Genomic DNA, 20,829 nt, shown 5'->3' with positions numbered 1-20,829 from the left:
TAACAATCCTTTAACACGAGGTTAAAACGTCAAAAGGATGCCGTCTTTAAAAAACAGATGACAATCGCCGGTGCTTCTTCTCTGTTAGCGTCTCACCTGCGGGCTCTGCAACAGGCGAGACACTCTTAATGCAGCTGACCTTCTCTACACCGTCCTGCTTCAGCTGTTTGGCTCGCCTGTTCAGCTACACGCGAGCCTGCACTCGCCTGCCTGCCTACCTGCCTGCCTTCTCTCTCTCTCTCTCTCTTTCTTTTCTTTTACTTTTTCTCCCCCTTAACCGGTTCGCGCTTCTCTATATATGCGGGGAGGACATGGCAGCTGCAGCCCATCAGCCACAGGAACAATCATGGATGTGGGCAGTTTCCCACCTGTGCACTTAAGTGAGAAACGCAGACACCGCAGATCGCGGCTCGCAACTGCTACCACGCCCCCTTGCTAAGCCGCGAGCTATACCCACAGCCTGGCTCGTGGCTCGTTACGCGAACCAATGCTCGTATTTACAGCTGAATTTTTCACTCATACTTTCCTCGTATTTTGAATTTCTCGTATACAGAGGTGCTCGTATCTCGAGGTTCCACTGTATTTTAAATTTCATTTTACAGTGATCCCTCACTATATCGCGCTTCGCCTTTCGCGGATTTTATATGTAAGCATATTTAAATATATATCGCGGATTTTTTGCTGGTTCGCGGATTTCTGCGGACAATGGGTCTTTTAATTTCTGGTACATGCTTCCTCAGTTGGTTTGCCCAGTTGATTTCATACAAGGGACGCTATTGGCAGATGGCTGAGAAGCTACCCAGCTTACTTTTCTCTCTCTCTCTCTCTCTCGCTGAGTTTTTCTGATCCTGACGTAGGGGATTGAGCAGGGGGGCTGTTCGCACACCTAGACGATACAGACGCTCGTCTAAAAATGCTGAAAGATTATCTTCACGTTGGCTACCTTCTGTGCAGCTGCTTCATGAAGCGACATGCAGCACGTGCTTCGCATACTTAAAAGCACGAAGGGCACGTATTAATTTTTTTATCTGTCTCTCTCTCTGCTCCTGACGGAGGGGGTGTGAGCTGCCGCCTTCAACAGCTTTGTGCCGCGGTGCTTCGCATACTTAAAAGGCAAACAGCCCTATTGATTTGTTTGCTCCTTTAAAGAGGAAGATATGTTTGCATTCTTTTAATTGTGAGACTGAACTGTCATCTCTGTCTTGTCATGGAGCACAGTTTAAACTTTTGAAAAAGAGACAAATGTTTGTTTGCAGTGTTTGAATAACGTTCCTGTCTCTCTACAACCTCCTGTGTTTCTGCGCAAATCTGTGACCCAAGCATGACAATATAAAAATAACCATATAAACATATGGTTTCTACTTCGCGGATTTTCTTATTTCGCGGGTGGCTCTGGAACGCAACCCCCGCGATGGAGGAGGGAATACTGTATAATGCCATTAATTATCAATAAATACCTTGTTCTTCCATGCGCTGAATTTCCAGAAGTTTTGCTTTTTCCACTGATTTCTGTTTCCGCTTCTCTTCTAATCGTTCACGGTATTGTTGCCTTTTCAAAAGCCTTTCCTCTTTGTCTTTAGCCTGTTTAAAAAAATAAGTAAAACAAAAGGAAATAAAGTATTAAATGAAGATATTGATGTTGATTTAATATTAGATTGTCTACAAGTATATCTATATGCACACCCATTTTTGCAGAAATCTTTACAAATCAAGATCATGCATTTGGGAAACTGTCTTGCAGGCTTGGTTTTGTCCAGTCATTAGTAAGAAAACAACTCCAGGAATGACATTATTGTGAGCCTATAGAGCACGCAAAGGTATGTAAAAATAGGGAATTCATTATTACAAGTTGTTTGCCAAAACCATATATAAGAATATAAGCATTAAATGACTTTTGTTGCAAACCTGTACAAAGTGAAACACAACATTCAAGTAAGACTGGCTTAGAGGTAAGTGTAATTAGTTAAAATCACAAACTGAAGCTGGCCAAGGGGCTCTTCCTCCCTTACTCTGGTGTGGGGACAGAAGAGCTTGGAACAGGCAACAGACATTCAGTTGTCATTTTCAAAGATCAATTTGAAACACATGAGGCCATCAGTGCAATTCATAAATGATATGAATCAGGACAGCTGCTATTTCAAGTATATAACAAAATATAAATATTTTGAGACAACGTATGAATTTGTGAAAGTTGCATGTAAAACCAAAATTGGGGCAGATACTGAGAAACTTCCCAAAGAAATTTTAAATATACCATGGAAAATGAAGATGTAGACAAATAATGTATGCTGTGAAACAAAACATTAAAGTTTAAGGAGGATAAGGATAACCTACAAGGAGCAAACTTTGAAAATTATATAGTGGCTTATGTTGTTACAAATGATTCTACTGATAATGCACAGAACTAACTAAAAATCAATATAACTTTAGGAGCTACCTGACAAATCCAGTGTTTAAAGTATGAATCCTACTGAGGATATGTGTGCAACTCTGGGAACCAAGTTACACAAAAGTCATGGCAGCACCGTGTGAAGAAATGCAAATATCATCATCCCTGGATCACAGGGCATCTTTTACTAGGGCAGGCTAATTAAACTGAACTGATCTTTAGTCCAGAATACAAGTGACTGTATGTTGACTTCATTGAAGTCTTCAAAATTCTCAAACCTCAATTTTCTAAGCCTTTACTTTTCATCGGAAGATATCAATCCACTTCTCAGGTATAAAGAAACTCCCTGACAAAAGGAAAATGCAATGTGACCAGCTCCATTTCTCAGTTTAAATCCATAGCTTTTGATTCACCTAAATCCCAAAGGTATGGGTCTGAGCATAAGAACCTTAACACAGATGCTGTGCAACATTCACATGACTCAATCCTGGAGATTTTGTTTCAGTTAAACTACTCTATTTTAGCAGTGACTGCAGAAATCATAGTTTTTATTGGTGCCCTCAATGAAAACGCTATAAGAAAGGTAGTATCATTACATGGCAAAGTTACTGAAAGGCAGCAAATCATTGACATGCCACAATGCCCGCTTCTGTCTGAACTGAACACATTTTACAACCCCAATTCAAAAAAAGTTGGGACTCTGTGTAAAATGTAAATAAAAACATAATGCATTGATTTGCACATCTCAAACCCATATTTTATTCACAATAGAACATAGAAAACACAGTATAATGTCTCACTTTCAACCTTTGATATTTCATGTAAAATATTAGCTCACTTTGAATTTGATGTCAATAACACATCTCAAGAAAATTAGGATGGGGCAAAAAAAGCTGGAAAAGAGGTACTGAAAAGAAACAGCTGAAGGAACATTTTGCAACTTATTAGGTTAATTGGCAACAGGTCAGTAACATGACTGGGTATAAAAACAGCATCTTATAGATGCAGAGTCTCTCAGAAGTAAAGACGGGCAGAGATTCACCCATCTTTAAAAACATGCGCCTACAAATTGTGGAACAGAATAATGTTCCTTAATGTAAATTACAAAGACTTTGAATATCTCATCATGTGTACATATCATCACAAGATTCCAAGAATCAAGGCTGAAAATTAATATTGGATGCCCATGATAGTCAGGCCCTCAGGCAGTACTGCATTAAAAACCAGACATGATTCTGTCATGAAAATCACTGCACGGACTCAGGAACAATTCCAGAAATCATTGTCTGAACAACAGTTCGCCATGCATCCACAAATGCAGGTTAAAGCTCTATAATTCAAAGAAGAAGCCATATGTTTACATGATCCAGAAATACTGCCATCTTCACTGGACCAAAGCTCATTTAAAATGGGCTGAGGCAAATTCTGTGGTCAAACGAATCGAAATTTGAAATTCTTTTTGGAAAACATGGGCGATGAGTCCTCTAGACTAAAGAGAAGAGGGACCATCTGGCTTGTTATCAGCACTCGGTCCAAAAGCCTGCATCTCTGATGCTATGGAAGTGCATTTGTGCCTACTGAATGGGCAGCTTGCACATCTGGAAAGGCAGCATCAATGCTGAAAGGTATATACAGGTTTTAGAGCAACATATGCTCCCATCCAGACAATGTCTTTTTCAAAGAAGACCTTGCATATTTCACCAAGACAATGCTAAACCTCATACTGCATCTATTACAACAGCATGGCTTAGTAGTAGAAGAGTTTGGGCGCTGAATGGCCTGCCTGCAGTCCAGACCTTTCACCAATTGAAAACATCTAGCGCATCATGAAACGAAAAATACAACAAAGACGACCCAGGACTGTTGAGTAGCTGAATCCTACTTTAAACAAGAATGGGAAAACATGCCTCTCCCAAAAGTCTACAAACTGGTCTCCTCAGTTCCCAGATGTTTACAGACTGATGTTAAAGGAAGAGGGGATGCTACACAGTGGTAAACATGGCCCTGTCCCAAATTTTTTGAGACATGTTGCAGCCAATTCAAAATTACCTTATTGTTTTCTTAAAATCGTACATTTTCTCAGTTTAAACAATTGATATGTTTTCTATGTTCTATTGTGAATAAAACATGGTTTTATGAGATTTACAAAGCATTGCATTTTGTTTTTTTTACACTTTACACAGCATTCAAACTGGAATCCAATTTGGAATTGGGGTTGTAAAAAAAAAAAAAAATCTGGAAGACTATTTAGGAAAGGATACTGCAGGGTTATCTGGAGGGATAAGGGACAATGGCTAACTCATCCTTGTGAGACTGTTACTTGTACAAGTTTCAAGCCACATCAAAGCAGATAACCTTACAGCGCCTACAGGCAGGTACATCATAATCTCCAGAGACAAGAGCCATGCATGTTAGATGAAACATTAAGTTTATGCATCACTTTGCAGTATAAGAAAATTAGTTAGTTTATACCAACTGCAAATATATGGAATTCACATGAGGACAAAGCTTGTTGCAATTTATTATAGCTCTACTTTATTATATCCTCTACTAAGGATACTCAAATTAACAATTTTATCTTGGCATTGACACAGATTCTGTTTAAATACTCTTAAAGTACAGTCATTGGAGCTTTATAAACTTTTTTGTGCAACATTAATTATCTGATTGCTTTTGGGCTAGTAATGCCATTACCAAAAATTTTGGTTCTTCTCTGATTGCCAAAGGTAACAGACCAATTGTATTTTTGTTTCTTGATCAACAATACATTTCCAGACATATGCTAAAATTGTTCAAGTGGCTATTTCCAATCAGAGATAAAATATTAATTTATTTCACGCTCTCTCTAAATCTGTATTTGCACAACAAAACTGAGACTTAACACTATTCTGTATAATAACAGATAGATTTGCTATTCACTTAAAGCTGGCTTGGAAGAAACTATTTCAGTTAACAATTGCTCTGTTTCTGACCAATCGATTTTGTGTGAAGCAAATAGAAGCAGTTTTTTGAAGCTACCAAACAAAGAGGAAGATGTACTTGAATAATCTGTTATGGTTTCTTTGCTGAAGAAATGAAAACTCATAGGTCTTCATGGAATTCCAACCAAAGCACTAGGTTTCCATTTGGGATTAGCTTAGCTATCAACTGATCTCAAGTCGACAATTTAAAAAAAAAATCAGAATGTCGCTCTAGTCTAAATATGGAAGTTATCACTTTATTACTCAAATATAGAATCACTTTGTTTTTCTTCGGTATCCTTTTTTTTTTAATTTATGCCTAGAAATGCTTTGTCTTCAAGGCTGGAGCATTTCAGTGCATGATTGTAGAAACTGTACTTACTTTTGCAAAAAAATAAAGACGCAAACACAGTACTTTGTTAATATCACTTTTACCTCATTATGGAGTTAGTTTAGGAATAAAATTGTGCAAGATTTGAGTGGGCAATGACGTAACTAATCAGATGTGAGTTGTAATTGATTAACTTGTAGTGTCATGAATTTCTAACAGGAGATGAAATGATGGTGAGATTAAATGTATTTTAATACAGTATTCTAGTAATGGAACTGAGGTTTTGCATTCATTCTCTGAATGTACTAAGCATATGTACTGATGTCAGTTCAAGCATCAATTAATTTTCTAACTAGTACAGTTGAGGGAGTGGATGTAGAGGTCGTTCATTCCTATAAGGCAGTCATTACACAGTTAAATGATCAGTTGAATAAACATTCGATTCTTGACAAGTTTCAGTGAGGTTTTAGAACAAATCACAGTACATAAACTGCACTCGTTATAGTAGTAAATGACTTGCGGATAAATGCAGACAAAGGCCGTTTATCTGTTCTCATCCTCCTAGATCTGAGTGCTGCATTTGATACAATTGATCACAATATTCTTAGAAATTGCCTTACTCAGTGGGTGGGGCTCTCTGATAATGTCTTAAATTGGTTTGAGTCTTACTTAACTGGTAGAAAATTCTTTGTTAGTTGTGGTAATTACACTTCGAATGACACATGATATTCTATATGGTGTCCCACAAGGATCTATCCTGGGGCTACTGCTCTTTTCAATCTACATGCTTCTATTAGGTCACATTATCTCAGATTATCTCAAAGCATAATGTGAGCTACCATAGCTATGCTGACAAAACACAACTGTATTTATCAATAGCGCCTGATGGTCCAGACTCTTTTGGTTCACTGACCCAATGTCTTACTTGTGTTACTGAGTTGATGAGTAGTAATTTTCTCAAACTAAATAAGGAGAAAACAGAAATCTTAGTGATTGGCAAAAATCAATATAATGAGGTTATCAGAAAGAAACTTGATTCATTAGGCTTAAAAGTCAATACAGAGGTAAAGAATTTAGGGGTAATTATTGACTCTGACCTAAATTTCAAAACACATATTAATCAGATAACTAGGACAGCATTTTTTCACTTAAGAAATATAGCAAGAATTAGATCCCTTAAAACTTTGCAAGATGCTGAAAAATTAGTTCAGGCATTTGTTCATATTTGAATAGATTACTGTAATGTACTCCTCTCTAAACTACCCAAAAATGGCATCAATCGGTTACAACTAGTGCAGAACGCAGCTGCCAGAATCTTAACTAGAAAAAGAAAATCCGAGCACATCTGCTTTTATGGTTTACAAAGCCTTAAATAATCTCACTCCATTCTATATTTCAGAATGCCTCCCACCTTACACTCCAAATTATAACCTTAAATCTTCAAATGAGTGCCAACTTATAATTCTAAGAGCTGAACTTAAAAGAAGTGGTGAGGCAGCTTTCTGCTGTTATGCACCTAAAATCTGGAATAGTTTACTGATAGAAATTTTCCACGCTAATACGGTGGAGCACTTTAAAAAAACTGCTAAAAACCCATTATTTTAATATAGCTTTTTTATAGCTTCATTTTATTTTATAACCCTGATATTCTGTATATGCATTTAATTATCATTTTTATCATGGCTTTGCAATCCGTACTAACCCCTACTTTCTCTGTTTTTCTTTTTTCATTCTTTTTCTTTGATGAAGGCACAATGCAGTACTTACATTGATGGATTGAAGGGCAGATGTCCACATGACCATCATCATCTAAATCTTCCATGTGAAGCCCGAAAACCATGAGGACTGATTTAGATAATTTATGTTAGGTAGAATGCCCAGTTGGGGCTAGAAGTTCTTGTGGCCTCAGAACCCCTGCAGATTTTGTTTTTTTTTCTCCAGCCCTCAGAAGTTTTTTTTTTTGTTTTGTCTGTCCTCCCTGGCCATCTGACCTTACTTTATTCTTTGTTACTTAGTATTGCCTAATCTTATTTTTTAATTTTCTTTTTTCATCTTGTAAAGCACTTTGAGCTACATCATTTGTATGAAAACGTGCTATATAAATAAATGTTGTTGTTGTACAAATACTTGAAGGCTCACATGAATGACAGGCTGGACTGGTAACACTGAGGAAATATAAGAAAAGGCAGAGCAGGCTCTTTTGACTTAGGACAATGCATGATATCCTTCACATTTTCTAGAATTATGTGACGGCAACTACGATTTTCAAAGATGTGGGTGTGCTGAGCTGGTAACATCATTTCAAAAGTGGCCCATGGTATTAACACACTAATTAAAAGGACAAACTCAATTTTGGGATGTACTCTGGACCCTTTGGAGATAGTAGCAAAGGTCAGAATTAAACCAAGAGTGCCTTTATGAACAATGCTGTACATCCTCTCCATGACACACTAAACCCGAGTAATTTCAATCAAAAAATAATTCAGCACAAGTATGTCAAGAAATGATGCTGGGCCTCGTTTATGCCAACAGCAAAACACCTGCTTAATGTCTCACTGTGACTGCCAAGTCAAAGGTGTTTCTTTCTTTTTAATCTTCTTCCTTATTAGACATTCTGGTGTGTGGTCACACCATTGTGTGTTTATTTAAATAGCTTCTGAAAAAAGAAAAAAAAAATTACCCAGGACAAATAAAGCTGTGTCTAAGCGATTGAAATCACTGCTATTCTATGAATATCTGTCAAATTGTTAATGAATGTTTTACCTCTGTGGAAACCTGTCATATCATTAATTGATCTTTTTTTGTTATGCTAGCTTTATAGCTCTTTACTTGTGGAGATCAGCTTTTGTAACCTGTCCACCTACACATATTCAAAACAATCCATAGATTGATGTTACTCAATTATGTTAACCTCCTTTGTAAGCTGCTTTGGACAAAAGCATCTGCTAGGCAAGTAATGTAAACATAATGTTTAGCTTTCCCTCTAGTCATAATACCTGCAATGGAACTGTAGACCTGCAGTGCAAAGGAAATTCTGTTCTCTCTGTTATTGTTAAAATTTTTTTGTTTTCACTTAATAAAATATATATTAAACACTTATAGCATCGTCTTCAATTTGTAAAACTACTTATTTTGTATTGTTCTACCTGAATCAGCAGTGCACTGGCCTACTTCAACTGTCCTAAATACAAAAATAGTGGCATCACAGTGTAGTGGGTAAACATATTACCCTTTCATCTACATTAGGATTTACCAGTTTCCTTTGAATATAATTAAATCAGCCTCAAATAAAAACACTGATTAATTTGGGTTCATTGTAGCTAATGTAATTAGCTTACCACATAATGACTAAAGTATTACTGAAAACACGATATTTTGGTCATCAGTATACTTAGTCTTTAACGTGGTATTTTTGTTTGTATTGTTTGTTGTAATGGGCATGTGTTTTACATCAATACATCTACATGTTTTCTGAAAAGTATTACAATAATACAGAATCTTTCTAACAGCTTTCAATTTAATATCACATACATATACTGAGGACACCAGCACCAACTGACTGGTGCCTTTTCTGAGATTGATAGGGTAGACTCTGATCCCAACCCCACTGTGATCATGAACTGGATTAATTTGGTTTAAGAATGCTGCACTTTATACAGTAAGGCAACATGCAAATATGAATTATACTGCCCATATGACAAACAGCAGGTAAAATTAATCAACAAAAACTGAACAACAGCTGTTTGTTGTACATTCTAAAAACAATAAAATAAACACAAGAGGTATTCCATAGTACAATGCATATTAATCATGAATTAGCTATACACCCACAGCTCACAACAGCAGCAAATAAGTATCCACTCTTGCCTGGACCTTATAGTTTGAGTTTGCTATACAGTATTATGAATCTAAACACATTAAAAATTAATAGATCAAATGAAACATATGTCTTTAGTTAGTCCTCAACTATACTCCAAGTTACTCCACAGCTTAGTTAGTACATGACTTTTTTTAGGAGATCATCTCATGCTAAGCTTCTAATGTGTCAAGAGTTATTCCAAATATGGCTCCTTAAACCAGTGGAAGAGGAAGTATCGGATAGTTTGCCATTCTTCTCACCTCTCAAGTGTAACAACCTTGGCTCTGGGTTAACAGCAGTTGAAAACAGAAATGGTACTGTACAATATTGTTGACAAAGCACAGAAGCAAATTTTGCCATATTTGGGCTTAAGACTTAGCATAAGCTTAGCCTGCATCTGTGTACTAAAAACAGGGCTAAACTACTGTTTGTACGCTTCACAGAGTTGGTTGAATTTGACCCAATAAACACTAAAGTCATACTAAATGATGTAAAGTATTATTTCTTAGCATCAAGTCAGCGGAACTTACAATTGACCGTCTTCGCTGTTCCACAGTCACTTCATCATCAGAATCACTATAATATTTGGAATAAAGAAAAGGCTTGTGAACATATGCCTGTCGTCCTGCTCTGGGTTTGCGCTCTGGATTCTCCTCTTTTGTTGTGCACAGGGTTTTATTTGTTTGACTCCCTTCATCTATATTTTAAAAAAAGATTAACAAATATGCAAGAATTAAGAAAATATTCAATAATCATTCATGTCACCTGTAAAATTGGATCAATACAATGAATTTCTAATTGCTGTTAATTTTACTTAACAGTACCAAGTAATTGTTGCTTGTCCAACTTATGCAGATACATGAAAACATCAATACAGTTCAGGGAAAAATAATACTGTGCAGGAGACAAAAGATCACATGGGGAAAGAAACAAATTCTATATTATAAATTTTGCAAATTTAATAAAAATAAAAAAATTGAGAAAGCACATGTACGTAAGTATTCACAGCCTTTGCCATGAAGCTCAAAATTGAGCTCAGGTGCATCCTGTTTCCCCTGATCATCCTTGAGATGTTTCTGCAGCTTAATTGGAGTCCACCTGTGGTAAATTCAGTTGATTGGACATCATTTGGAAAGGCACACACCTGTCTATATAAGGTCCCACAGTTGACAGTTCATGTCAGAGCACAAACCAAGCATGAAGTCAAAGGAACTGTCTGTAGACCTCCGAGACAGGATTGTCTCGAGGCACAAATCTGGGGAAGGTTACAGAAAAATTTCTGCTGCTTTGAAGGTCCCAATGAGCACAGTGGCCTCCACCATCCATAAGTGGAAGAAGTTTGAAACCACCAGGACTCTTCCTAGAGCTGCCCAGCCATCTAAACTGAGCAATCGGGGGAGAAGGGCCTTAGTCAGGGAGGTGATCAAGAACCTGATGGTCACTCTGTCAGAGCTCCAGAGGTCCTCTGTGGAGAGAGGAGAACCTTCCAGAAGGACAACCATCTCTGCAGCAATCCAACAATCAGGCCTGTATGGTAGAGTGGCCAGACGGAAGCCACTCCTTAGTAAAAGGCACATGGCAGCCTGCCTGGAGTTTGCCAAAAGGCACCTGAAGGACTCTCAGACCATGAGAAAGAAAATTCTCTGGTCTGATAAGACAAAGATTGAACTCTTTGGTGTGAATGCCAGGCGTCACGTTTGGAGGAAACCAGAAACCGCTCATCACCAGGCCAATACCATCCCTACAGTGAAGCATGGTGGTGGCAGCATCATGCTGCGGGGATGTTTTTCAGCGGCAGGGACTGGGAGACTAGTCAGGATAAAGGGAAAGATGACTGCAGCAATGTACAGAGACATCCTGGATGAAAACCTGCTCCAGAGCGCTCTTGACCTCAGACTGGGGCGATGGTTCATCTTTCAGCAGGACAACGACCCTAAGCACACAGCCAAGATATCACAGGAGTGGCTTCAGGACAACTCTGTGAATGTCCTTGAGTGGCCCAGCCAGAGCCCAGGCTTGAATTCGATTGAACATCTCCGGAGAGATCTTAAAATGGCTGTGCACCGACACTTCCCATCCAACCTGATGGAGCTTAAGAGGAGCTGCAAAGAGGAATGGGTGAAACTGGCCAAGGATAGGTGTGCCAAGCTTGTGGCATCATACTCAAAAAGACTTGAGGCTGTAATTGCTGCCAAAGGTGCATCGACAAAGTATTGAGCAAAGGCTGTGAATACTTATGTACATGTGATTTCTCAGTTTTTTTATTTTTAATAAATTTGCAAAAACCTAAAGTAAACTTTTTTCACGTTGTCATTATGGGGTGCTGTGTGTAGAAATCCGAGGAAAAAATGAATTTAATCCATTTTGGAATAAGGCTGTAACATAACAAAATGTGGAAAAAGTGATGCGCTGTGAATACTTTCCGGATGCACTGTACATACATACATACATACATACAGTTAGGTCCATAAATATTTGGAGAGAGACAACTTTTTTCTAATTTTGGTTCTGTACATTACCACAATGAATTTTAAATGAAACAACTCAGATGCAGTTGAAGTGCAGACTTTCAGCTTTAATTCAGTGGGGTTAACAAAACGATTGCATAAAAATGTGAGGCAACTAAAGCATTTTTTAACATAATCCTTTCATTTCATATATACTGTATATATATATATATATACTGTATATATATATATATATATATACTGTGTATATATATATATATATATATATATATATATATATATATATATACTGTGTATATATATATATACTGTGTATATATATATATATATATATATATATATATATATATATATATATATATATATATATATATATATATATATATATATATATATATATATATATATATATATATATACTGTGTATATATATATATATATATATATATATATATATATATATATATATATATATATATATATATATATATATATATATATACTGTGTATATATATATATATATATATATATATATATATATATATATATATACTGTGTATATATATATATATATATATATATATATATATATATATATATATATATATATATATATATATACTGTGTATATATATATATATATATATATATATATATATATATATATATATATATATATATATATATATATATATATATATATACACACACATACACAAACATCATATACAGAAAAGTACTTAGTTACATAATACTTCTGATACTAGTCCAATTAACTAAGGCCCACAGTCTCGTGAAATTTCCAAGGCACTCTGAAAATACTAAATGTCCCTTTAATCTACAAAAAGTTTTGAAATTGAAACACTGTCAACATACAGTACAATTAAATGAATTTTTAAATTAAAGAAACCCCTGTCTTTTCAGAAAGATTTCAAACTGCATTTTTTAATTTTATTAGCAATTTAAGTTTTTATTCAAAGGAGAACAAAAGAAAAAAAAACTAAGACCACAAATTGTAAAAGTGCTTCCAAAACAACAATGACAGCTGAGACATTGTACAAATTAATTGTTCAAGGAAAATAAATGATTTCAGTGTTTAGGAGGGAGAGAGAGAGAATTAAAGTTTGGTATGTTGGGTAGAAGCAAACTTAAAAAATATATTGGCAAAATATTAAAAATTAATTTTTAAAACTGACACCTCAGCCAATTAACATCAATGGGACATCGGAAATATCATGCACAGCAATTAGAGAAAACATGGCTCTACTGTATGGGATAATACTTTGGATAAGGAGTAAAACAAACATGGTAAGATCAATGGATGTTCAACTGTAAAAATAATGTAATTATTTTTTAGAACAAATTTTTCAATGGAGAATGTCATTTTTAATATCTTTATTACCTTCAGAAGTGATTTCTCCTTCCTCTGTTGTATCTGAAAAGAGAATCTCTTCTTCACTTTCCTCTTCGAATGATGACAGGTCACTGGTGTGAACTGAACTCACTGATATGTCACTTAGACCTTCAAGATCAGAGTCTTCCAAGGAATATTCTAACACAAGAAAGCAGATATGTAAAAACAGTGACAGTTTTTCTTTGAATTGTAATGGGTTTTTTAATATTAACATTGCAGTATTTTTAAATTGTCTGATATATCCTTTTCTGTGGCTAATAAAACTAGCTTTAATATGACTATTAAATACCTCAAATGTTTTCCTCCAAAATAATGAACACTTTTTTGTTATTTTATAGAATACTTTCATTTTTTGCTTTCATATGGGTTTTAACCTGGAACTCTAATTACCTGCATCTTTTCAAATACATGCTGTTATATGGACTTATAACTCTAAAATTAGAATGGTGTATGTACAAATGTGAACAATGAGGATTTTAAATCCATTTAGGGCTAGTTCCTTCCACGTGAAAAAAACTACCTTAGAGACACAGCTGTAAAAGCATAGAAAATTAAAAGTGATTGTACACAAAGCTTTGAATCCATTTCCATTTGTAATGAACAAATCATAAAGTGTTTTTATGGTGTGCTGCATCTCACTATCTAAGTATTTATGCAGAGCTCAGAATTTACAAAGACAAAAATTATTACTATGCAAAACAAAATTTAAATCATAATGAAGTGCAAAATTCTGTATGTTTAAATCGTACATGAACTGCAAATAAGTTGAATTTCTGATGAGACCCGTGCCAACTTTTTTCTTAAAAAACAAAACAAATTCTAAATGAAGATATCGTAGTATCCCACAAGGGTAAACGGGCAAGAACAAACGGTACTTTTAAGTTATAAATAAGGGATTTACACTTGCTTAATTTATTCTACAAAAAAGTAATCCATCCATTTAGCCATTCCCCAACCTAGTTATTCCATTCAGTATTGTGTGGAGCCACCGCACATGCCATCAAAAATGGGGACAAAGAGGGAGCCAACTTTGAACATGGCTTCAGTTCGTCACAAGACAAAATCAAGTATAAATCCACAATAACTTGAAATGGGCCAAAATGTCTCAGTGAGAAAATATAAATGTAAAAAGTAATTACAAATTATACTGTACATTATCAAACCTAAAAAAAGTTATTTTTTCACAATCATGGTTTACATAAATTTGCCAAGTGAAACTGTATTCTAAAGTAAAGCATTTTTTTATACATTTTAACAAATACAATGTGCATGTTTTACACATTAAAATGGGGTCAAAAAACACTGTTCAAAGAGTAAAACAAATCCACAGATCTCCAGGACTGTGACTTTCACTATTTTAATCTCCTCCATTGTCAACTGGTCGTAGATCATCAACAATATGGACTGCTTTTGTTGGTTTCCACTTATGTTATATCAGTCTCTACATTGTTTTCCGTGTGTTTTAACAAAACTTCATCTTTATATGTACTAATTCTGCATTTAGTAATTAGTATCATTTATACTTGAATTTTACATGAGAACATGTTCACAGTGCTGTGAAGCTGCACATAGTGAGGAACACTACACAAAAATAAGTATTGTATAGTGACACTATGATCTCAAACAGGACAACTCAGTGTCATAACAAAAGTAGCAAGATCAATACCTCAATAAAGAATATATGACACCAAGTTTTGGTTTCAAACAACATCTTTGAAGCTAAACAAGCTAAAAGTTATAAGTCAACAACCTGCCTTGCTACCTGCAACGCTACCAGGCAGTAAAAACTTCAACTCCCAGCAGTTCCTGCAGTTGATCTGATTGGACGCCTGTTAAGGGTGCAGGGGCTGCTGGGGACAAGAAGGCTGGCGCAAGTTTTAAAAGGAGCACAGTTACACAGAGAGAGATGTGGTGTTGTGTCTGGAGTTACCCTTCTGTTTTGTCTTCCCATTCTTTGCCTGTAGATTATTGTTCTTGTCCTGGGTTATTCCTGTTTGTGTATATGGACTGTCTGGTGTTTGCCTGCTGTGTGAGGACTGAATTGGACTGTTTGTTGACCTTAAGCAAAGGAGCGCTCCCGATCCCATCGCTCTTCATCATCAGGATATACCGGTACGACTGTTCTTTACATATACTTACAGTGAGCTGATCTCTGGATTATTCAAACTTCATCATTTCACTACATTGGTTATCATTTCCTGTGGACTGTGTTATGAACTTCATTGTGTGTAGTTTCTGTCAGTTGTTTATTGTTGCTTAATTTGTGTTTATTGTATATCGCCGGAAAGAGGATTGTCTTGGGATTGTTTCGATTTGTATGGTTAGATTTCTTTTATTATTGTTTAATACATTTGTGAATTTCTGTTTTAATTCCGTTTGCTTTTTGTCTCTGTGAGGGAGTGTGTGTGTGAGTAGGGCCAAGGCTGGATGCGTTCCTGGGATCCCCATCTAAAAAATTAATAAATCACCGTCTTCAGGCGGTACAAATCTTAGCTGGGTTTTAGACTGCTGGCAAGAACTACAAACTTTCAAGTCTTGAAAAACAAAGGTGTGGCATAAAAACAAATAAAAAACAGAGATGATACTGTACAGATATAAAGGTGTACTCTGCATTACAGAATGTTAAAGCTTCTGAGTAGCACAATGTTGAAAGTTTTGATTTACATAATAAAACATTTCCAAAATATTACCTTCTTTTAACCTCTCTCTGGCTTTCTGTTTGATGTGGTGCTTCTCGTTTTGTGTTTTTGAGTCTTCACCCTCTTGTTGCTGTACATCCTCATCTTCTTTTACTTTAGGGATCTGCTTTTCACTTACTTTAATTTTTCCCTCTTCCTGCTTTTCCGGTGTGCTGGTTTCATCTTCATTCCCCTCAATCAGCTGTTTTCCAGGCTCTGTCAAGTTACTAATATCCTCAGCAGTATTTATTACCTCTTCCAGGACAATAGTAGTATCATCTGTGTTCTCATTTTCTTGAGAGTAGGCTTCATCACTCATGACAAACTCAGGGCTTGTTTTTTCTTTTTCAGCTAATTCTTCTAGAGGTCTATCTTTCTCTGAGGCCCCATCACCTATCTGCAATGAATTGCTTCTCTTAGCCATTCGGTCACCTGTTTTGCACACTGGGCTTTCAGTTGATGCCCAGGCAGCACTTGCTTCTTGATTTAAGGAAGTTATTGTGTCCAAAATGGACATAGCATCATTAGCCACTGTGGTCACTGGTCCAGAGGATAAACCTGCATTAAAAATACTGGTGTTAATAAATAAAACAATGGATCTTTAGGAATCTAACCTAACTGCTCAAAACATTTAAGTGGAATAACTTTTGTAATGTTTATATTTAAAAAATATGCCAGTTATTATTTCCAAAGATGTTATTTAAAAAATGGTTTAGGCTACTGCTATTACATAAATGTAAAAAGTTACACAGCTCATGACTTATTCATAATCTCATTAGTAGCTGTTAAAACTTCAGTGCGTAGCATTAAATTCTCATCACAAAGGACAAGCAAGCTCAGATACACTGCTCTTTAAAAATTGATGAAGCATGTACGCTATCTTGACAATTACTACAATTCCCTGATATTATCCTGAAAAAGATAATGAGTAACAGACACTCTTTTCCTTTTAAAACACAAGTGCTTGCTGGGGATTTTCACCAAATCACCTGATATGCGTGTAGAATGTGTTCTGGAGGCATATGTGAAAAATCTGATAAGAAATATGAAAACAACAGGGCAAAACAATTTTAATGATTGGTTATTATGTGTGGTTAACTGTGACTTGCCAAGTGATGCGTGGATTGACTCAAGTTGAACTCAATCCATAGCCGATTCAAATTCCAAAACAGATAATAAAGACAGAAACCAACAAAACCACCAGTTTTCGTCAGAAAATCATCACCCACTCAGGTGAAGATATTCCTGATGTTGCCAACAAGGTGATTTTACATTAACAGTGCTCAATAATGAGATCATAAAGTGAAAGAGTATTACAGCACTGACTTCAATAATTTCTGACAAACCAAATATCACCATTAACAGTCTTAATCGGTCATACTGCCTTATCTTCTAAAAACACGTTTAAGCTTTCATCATGCTGTTGATCAACCTAGATCCCAAAAAAGGCATGTATATTGGGACTTGCAGAGGTAAAAGGGCACAAGATCAACAGTACTAACAAATGAAGCAACACACAATAGCAAATACACAGGAATCAACAAACAGCAGCACTGACACAAGCAGCAACAAACAGCAGCACAACTTGATTCCTTACCAAGCAAGGCATCACAGCTATTTCAAAACAAATCATCATGAGTTCCCTACAATCCCTAGATCTGCCATGACCACCAACACATCTCAAGGACATTCATTAGTGTTTATTTTCCTGATCCAGTCTTTGATCACAGGAAACTGCACATGGCTTTCACCAGAGGACAGCACAATAAAACCATCCCCACACACATGACCAATATAAAGGAACATAGCAATATCTTCCCTTACTATTTTACATTTACTAATAATGTTATGATAAAAGATACCCTGAACAACTAAAAGACAATTCAAAACAAATCAAATGAAACTCCCCAATAAATTACATTGTATTTAATTTAGGCCTGGCATTTTTAATATTTTTTCCATTTTTTACACTTTGGCATCTTTAAAATGCATAATGATTGCGTGATGGATGGCTGGCTAAATATTCTGGCCCACACCTCCAGGCCGCCAGAAGGAGCCCTCAAGCAGCATGGAAGTTCCCCGAATTCCAGCAGGGCCTTATGAACCTTGTAGTTTTTATAAACAGCCCTGCTGGATACCATGGGGACCACCAGGAGCCGCTGTAGGGAGGCTTGCAGAGTGCTACGTGCCCTATAACCCAGAAGTGCGTCCTGATCACATGACCGGAAGGAACGACGTGCTTCCGGGATGAAGAAAAGGACTTTTTACCTGACCCGGAAGTGATAGCAAATCATGGACTGTAGGGTTGGAACCACTTCCGGGTCAGAGGATACAAAAGGACTGTGGGAAAGCCCAGACACTGAGCTGAGCTGGCAGGAAGGGTGGCTAAGTGTCTGGAGGAGGAGGATTGAGTATTGATTATTGAGTGTTGTATGAGTAGTGTGGAGTGGAGGGTGCTTAGTGCACATATTTATAATAAAAATAAGAAAAGTTATACTTTTACCTGGTGTTTGGCGTGGTACCTGAGGGTTCAAGGGAGCAATAGCACCCCCTACTGCTACACTGGCGTAGCCAGCAGGATTCTCTGGCCGTCGATTTGGCAGAGGACCTGTTTAATAGAAATTGTGTGGGCAGAAAACCCTAAGAAGGTCACACTCGAACGCACGGAGGTAGAAACACCACACTATACTGAGAGCGCTGCGATTGTGAGCCTTGCTAGACCTCGGATTACAATGGGGAAGTAATCGGGCAAAAAGAATGGGCATTCCAAAAAGAATCAAGCCCTACACGAGGCGGCGACCGAGTGGACATACCTGACGGGCAGTGAGGAAGACAGGGCGCTGATTAAGGTCGAGCAAGCCTGAGCGGCGCGACAGCAGGAGTGCTGTCAGAAATCGGACACGCCGGACTGCCTAAAGGAACTTGGAACACGCCATCAAAAGCCAGAGGTATGTGCCAAGAAAACGCCTGTTGCGCCGGGACCTTTCTTTAGTTGTTTTGCAGAGGCCTGTGACATGGACACATACCTCATACCCAGGCAAGATGGCCGCGATAGCGAGGAGGCGAGCCTATCTAGGAGTTTGCAAGGGAGACGCCTATTCTTCGACGGCAGTCACGTGGACTATTCTGGGGGCAGGCTGGGTATACCATCAGCAAAATACGGTGTCACCTGACCAGGAAGAGACCTGCTTATTCGCAGAAGCGGGTCTCGTGATTTTGCCCGAAGGATGACGGGAAGAAGGTCAACATCGGTCCGTCAGTGAGGTCGTTTATTCCCCGACGGATCCGAACTCCCTGAAAGGGAAGGGGAGGCGAGCGAAGCAGTGCCACTCATGAATAAAGATAAAGAGGAGCAGGATGTGACTGAATTGTCTGCCGTTAAATTAAAAAAGGCAGATCACAGTCGGCCAGTGGCGGCCACCTGACCCTCGGAAAACTCCAATTCCCAAGAGCATGTGTGTAACCCAACCGAGCACGTGCCAGGAGCGGATGTGCCCATTGGCTCCCGGCCGGAAGGCAAGGCAACTGACAATTGTAGCCTGCCTCAGGCCGAATTAAATAACTTTGGGGGACTGCAGGATCTCGAGAAGTTACTCGAGCCCGTAAACAGTTTCTTCCAGGGCTTGACGGAGCTGAAGAAGTAAGTGGAGGAGTTGGGAGCAACGGCCGAGGCGCTGCTGAAAAGACTGGTGGAATACCTACAGCGATTGGGTCGAGAGGCTCCCGTTATGATTGATGCGGTGGTACAGGTGAGTGGAACCGGTACCGTACAGCATATAGGGACGCAGTGTGATCCGGGCCGGCGGTTAATAAGTAGTGGGTGCCAAATCACTGCGTGCCCAACAATGGAGTGCAGAACGCTAACCGAGTGGTTGGGGGAAGGACCGATCGAGCCGGTGCAGCTGGATGGTGCAGCTTCTCAGAGCGATTCGGACCTCAAGACCCCAACCCGTGGTATAAGCGAGTTGGCTGTGGTGACAGAAGGGGCGGGGGAAGCGCCAATCAAACCGGTGCAGCTGAAAAGTGCTGTCACCCGGAGCGATGCGGTGCTGATGATGCCGCCTCCGAATAGACGAAGATGGACGGTCGCACACACAGAAAAGGGGCTCTCTTCTTCTAAGAGAGAGACCCAAACTGTGCACAAGCCCCAGAGTAAGCAGGAGAACCCGAAAATAAAACGCGGGTCTCATGACAAACCAGAAAGAAGGGCTGAGAGCACCGAGGCGGCCATAAAACCTCCCTCAGCGGAGAAAAGGGCGGAGACAGGGTTGACAGAGTTCCCGAGATGTTTTCAGTCTCGCGGAGGAAGACAACCAGGAGGGCGACAGATTTGCTTTGACTGTCGTCGGCCGGGCCACATATGGCGACATTGTCCTCGGAAGACTAGGACTCGGAGGGACAGCCGGTACACCATTCCCCCTAGGTTCTCTGGGGAAGCTAGACAGCGCAGCCAAGGACCAACTGACGGGTCCTCCTGGAGGAAGACGTCCCTCGCGTGGCTGGACATTCAGCCCCAGTGGTCTTCGCTAAGGGGAGGGAACTGTGATGGATGGCCAGCCAAATATTCCGGCCCACACCTCCAGGCCGCCAGATGTAGCCCTCCCAGCAGCATGGAAGTTCCCCGAATTCCAGCAGGGCCTTATGGACCTTGTAGTTTTTATAAACAGCCCTGCTGGATACCATGGGGACCACCAGGAGCCGCTGTAGGGAGGCTTGCAGAGTGCTACGT

At 38.2% G+C, this 20,829-nt stretch overlaps 1 protein-coding gene across 3 annotated transcripts in view; it reads right to left on the bottom strand.

Moving 5' to 3' along the window:
* bod1l1 (biorientation of chromosomes in cell division 1-like 1) overlaps window positions 1-20,829 on the bottom strand; it is a 170,440-nt gene that overhangs the window by 136,151 nt on the left and 13,460 nt on the right. For all 3 annotated transcript variants that reach the window (XM_051928655.1, XM_051928654.1, XM_051928653.1), the window contains exons 4-7: window positions 16,113-16,658; window positions 13,411-13,560; window positions 10,070-10,236; window positions 1,458-1,581 (exon numbers count right to left, since the gene is read on the bottom strand). In XM_051928655.1, the coding sequence (XP_051784615.1) occupies window positions 1,458-1,581; window positions 10,070-10,236; window positions 13,411-13,560; window positions 16,113-16,658 (987 nt within the window). The remainder of the gene's footprint in view (window positions 1-1,457; window positions 1,582-10,069; window positions 10,237-13,410; window positions 13,561-16,112; window positions 16,659-20,829) is intronic.

Source organism: Erpetoichthys calabaricus, chromosome 5, assembly GCF_900747795.2.
Source record: "Erpetoichthys calabaricus chromosome 5, fErpCal1.3, whole genome shotgun sequence".
NCBI classification, from domain to species: Eukaryota; Metazoa; Chordata; class Cladistia; order Polypteriformes; family Polypteridae; genus Erpetoichthys; species Erpetoichthys calabaricus.
Note: the sequence above shows the minus strand (reverse complement) of the source record. Positions and strands in the feature narration are given on the sequence as shown.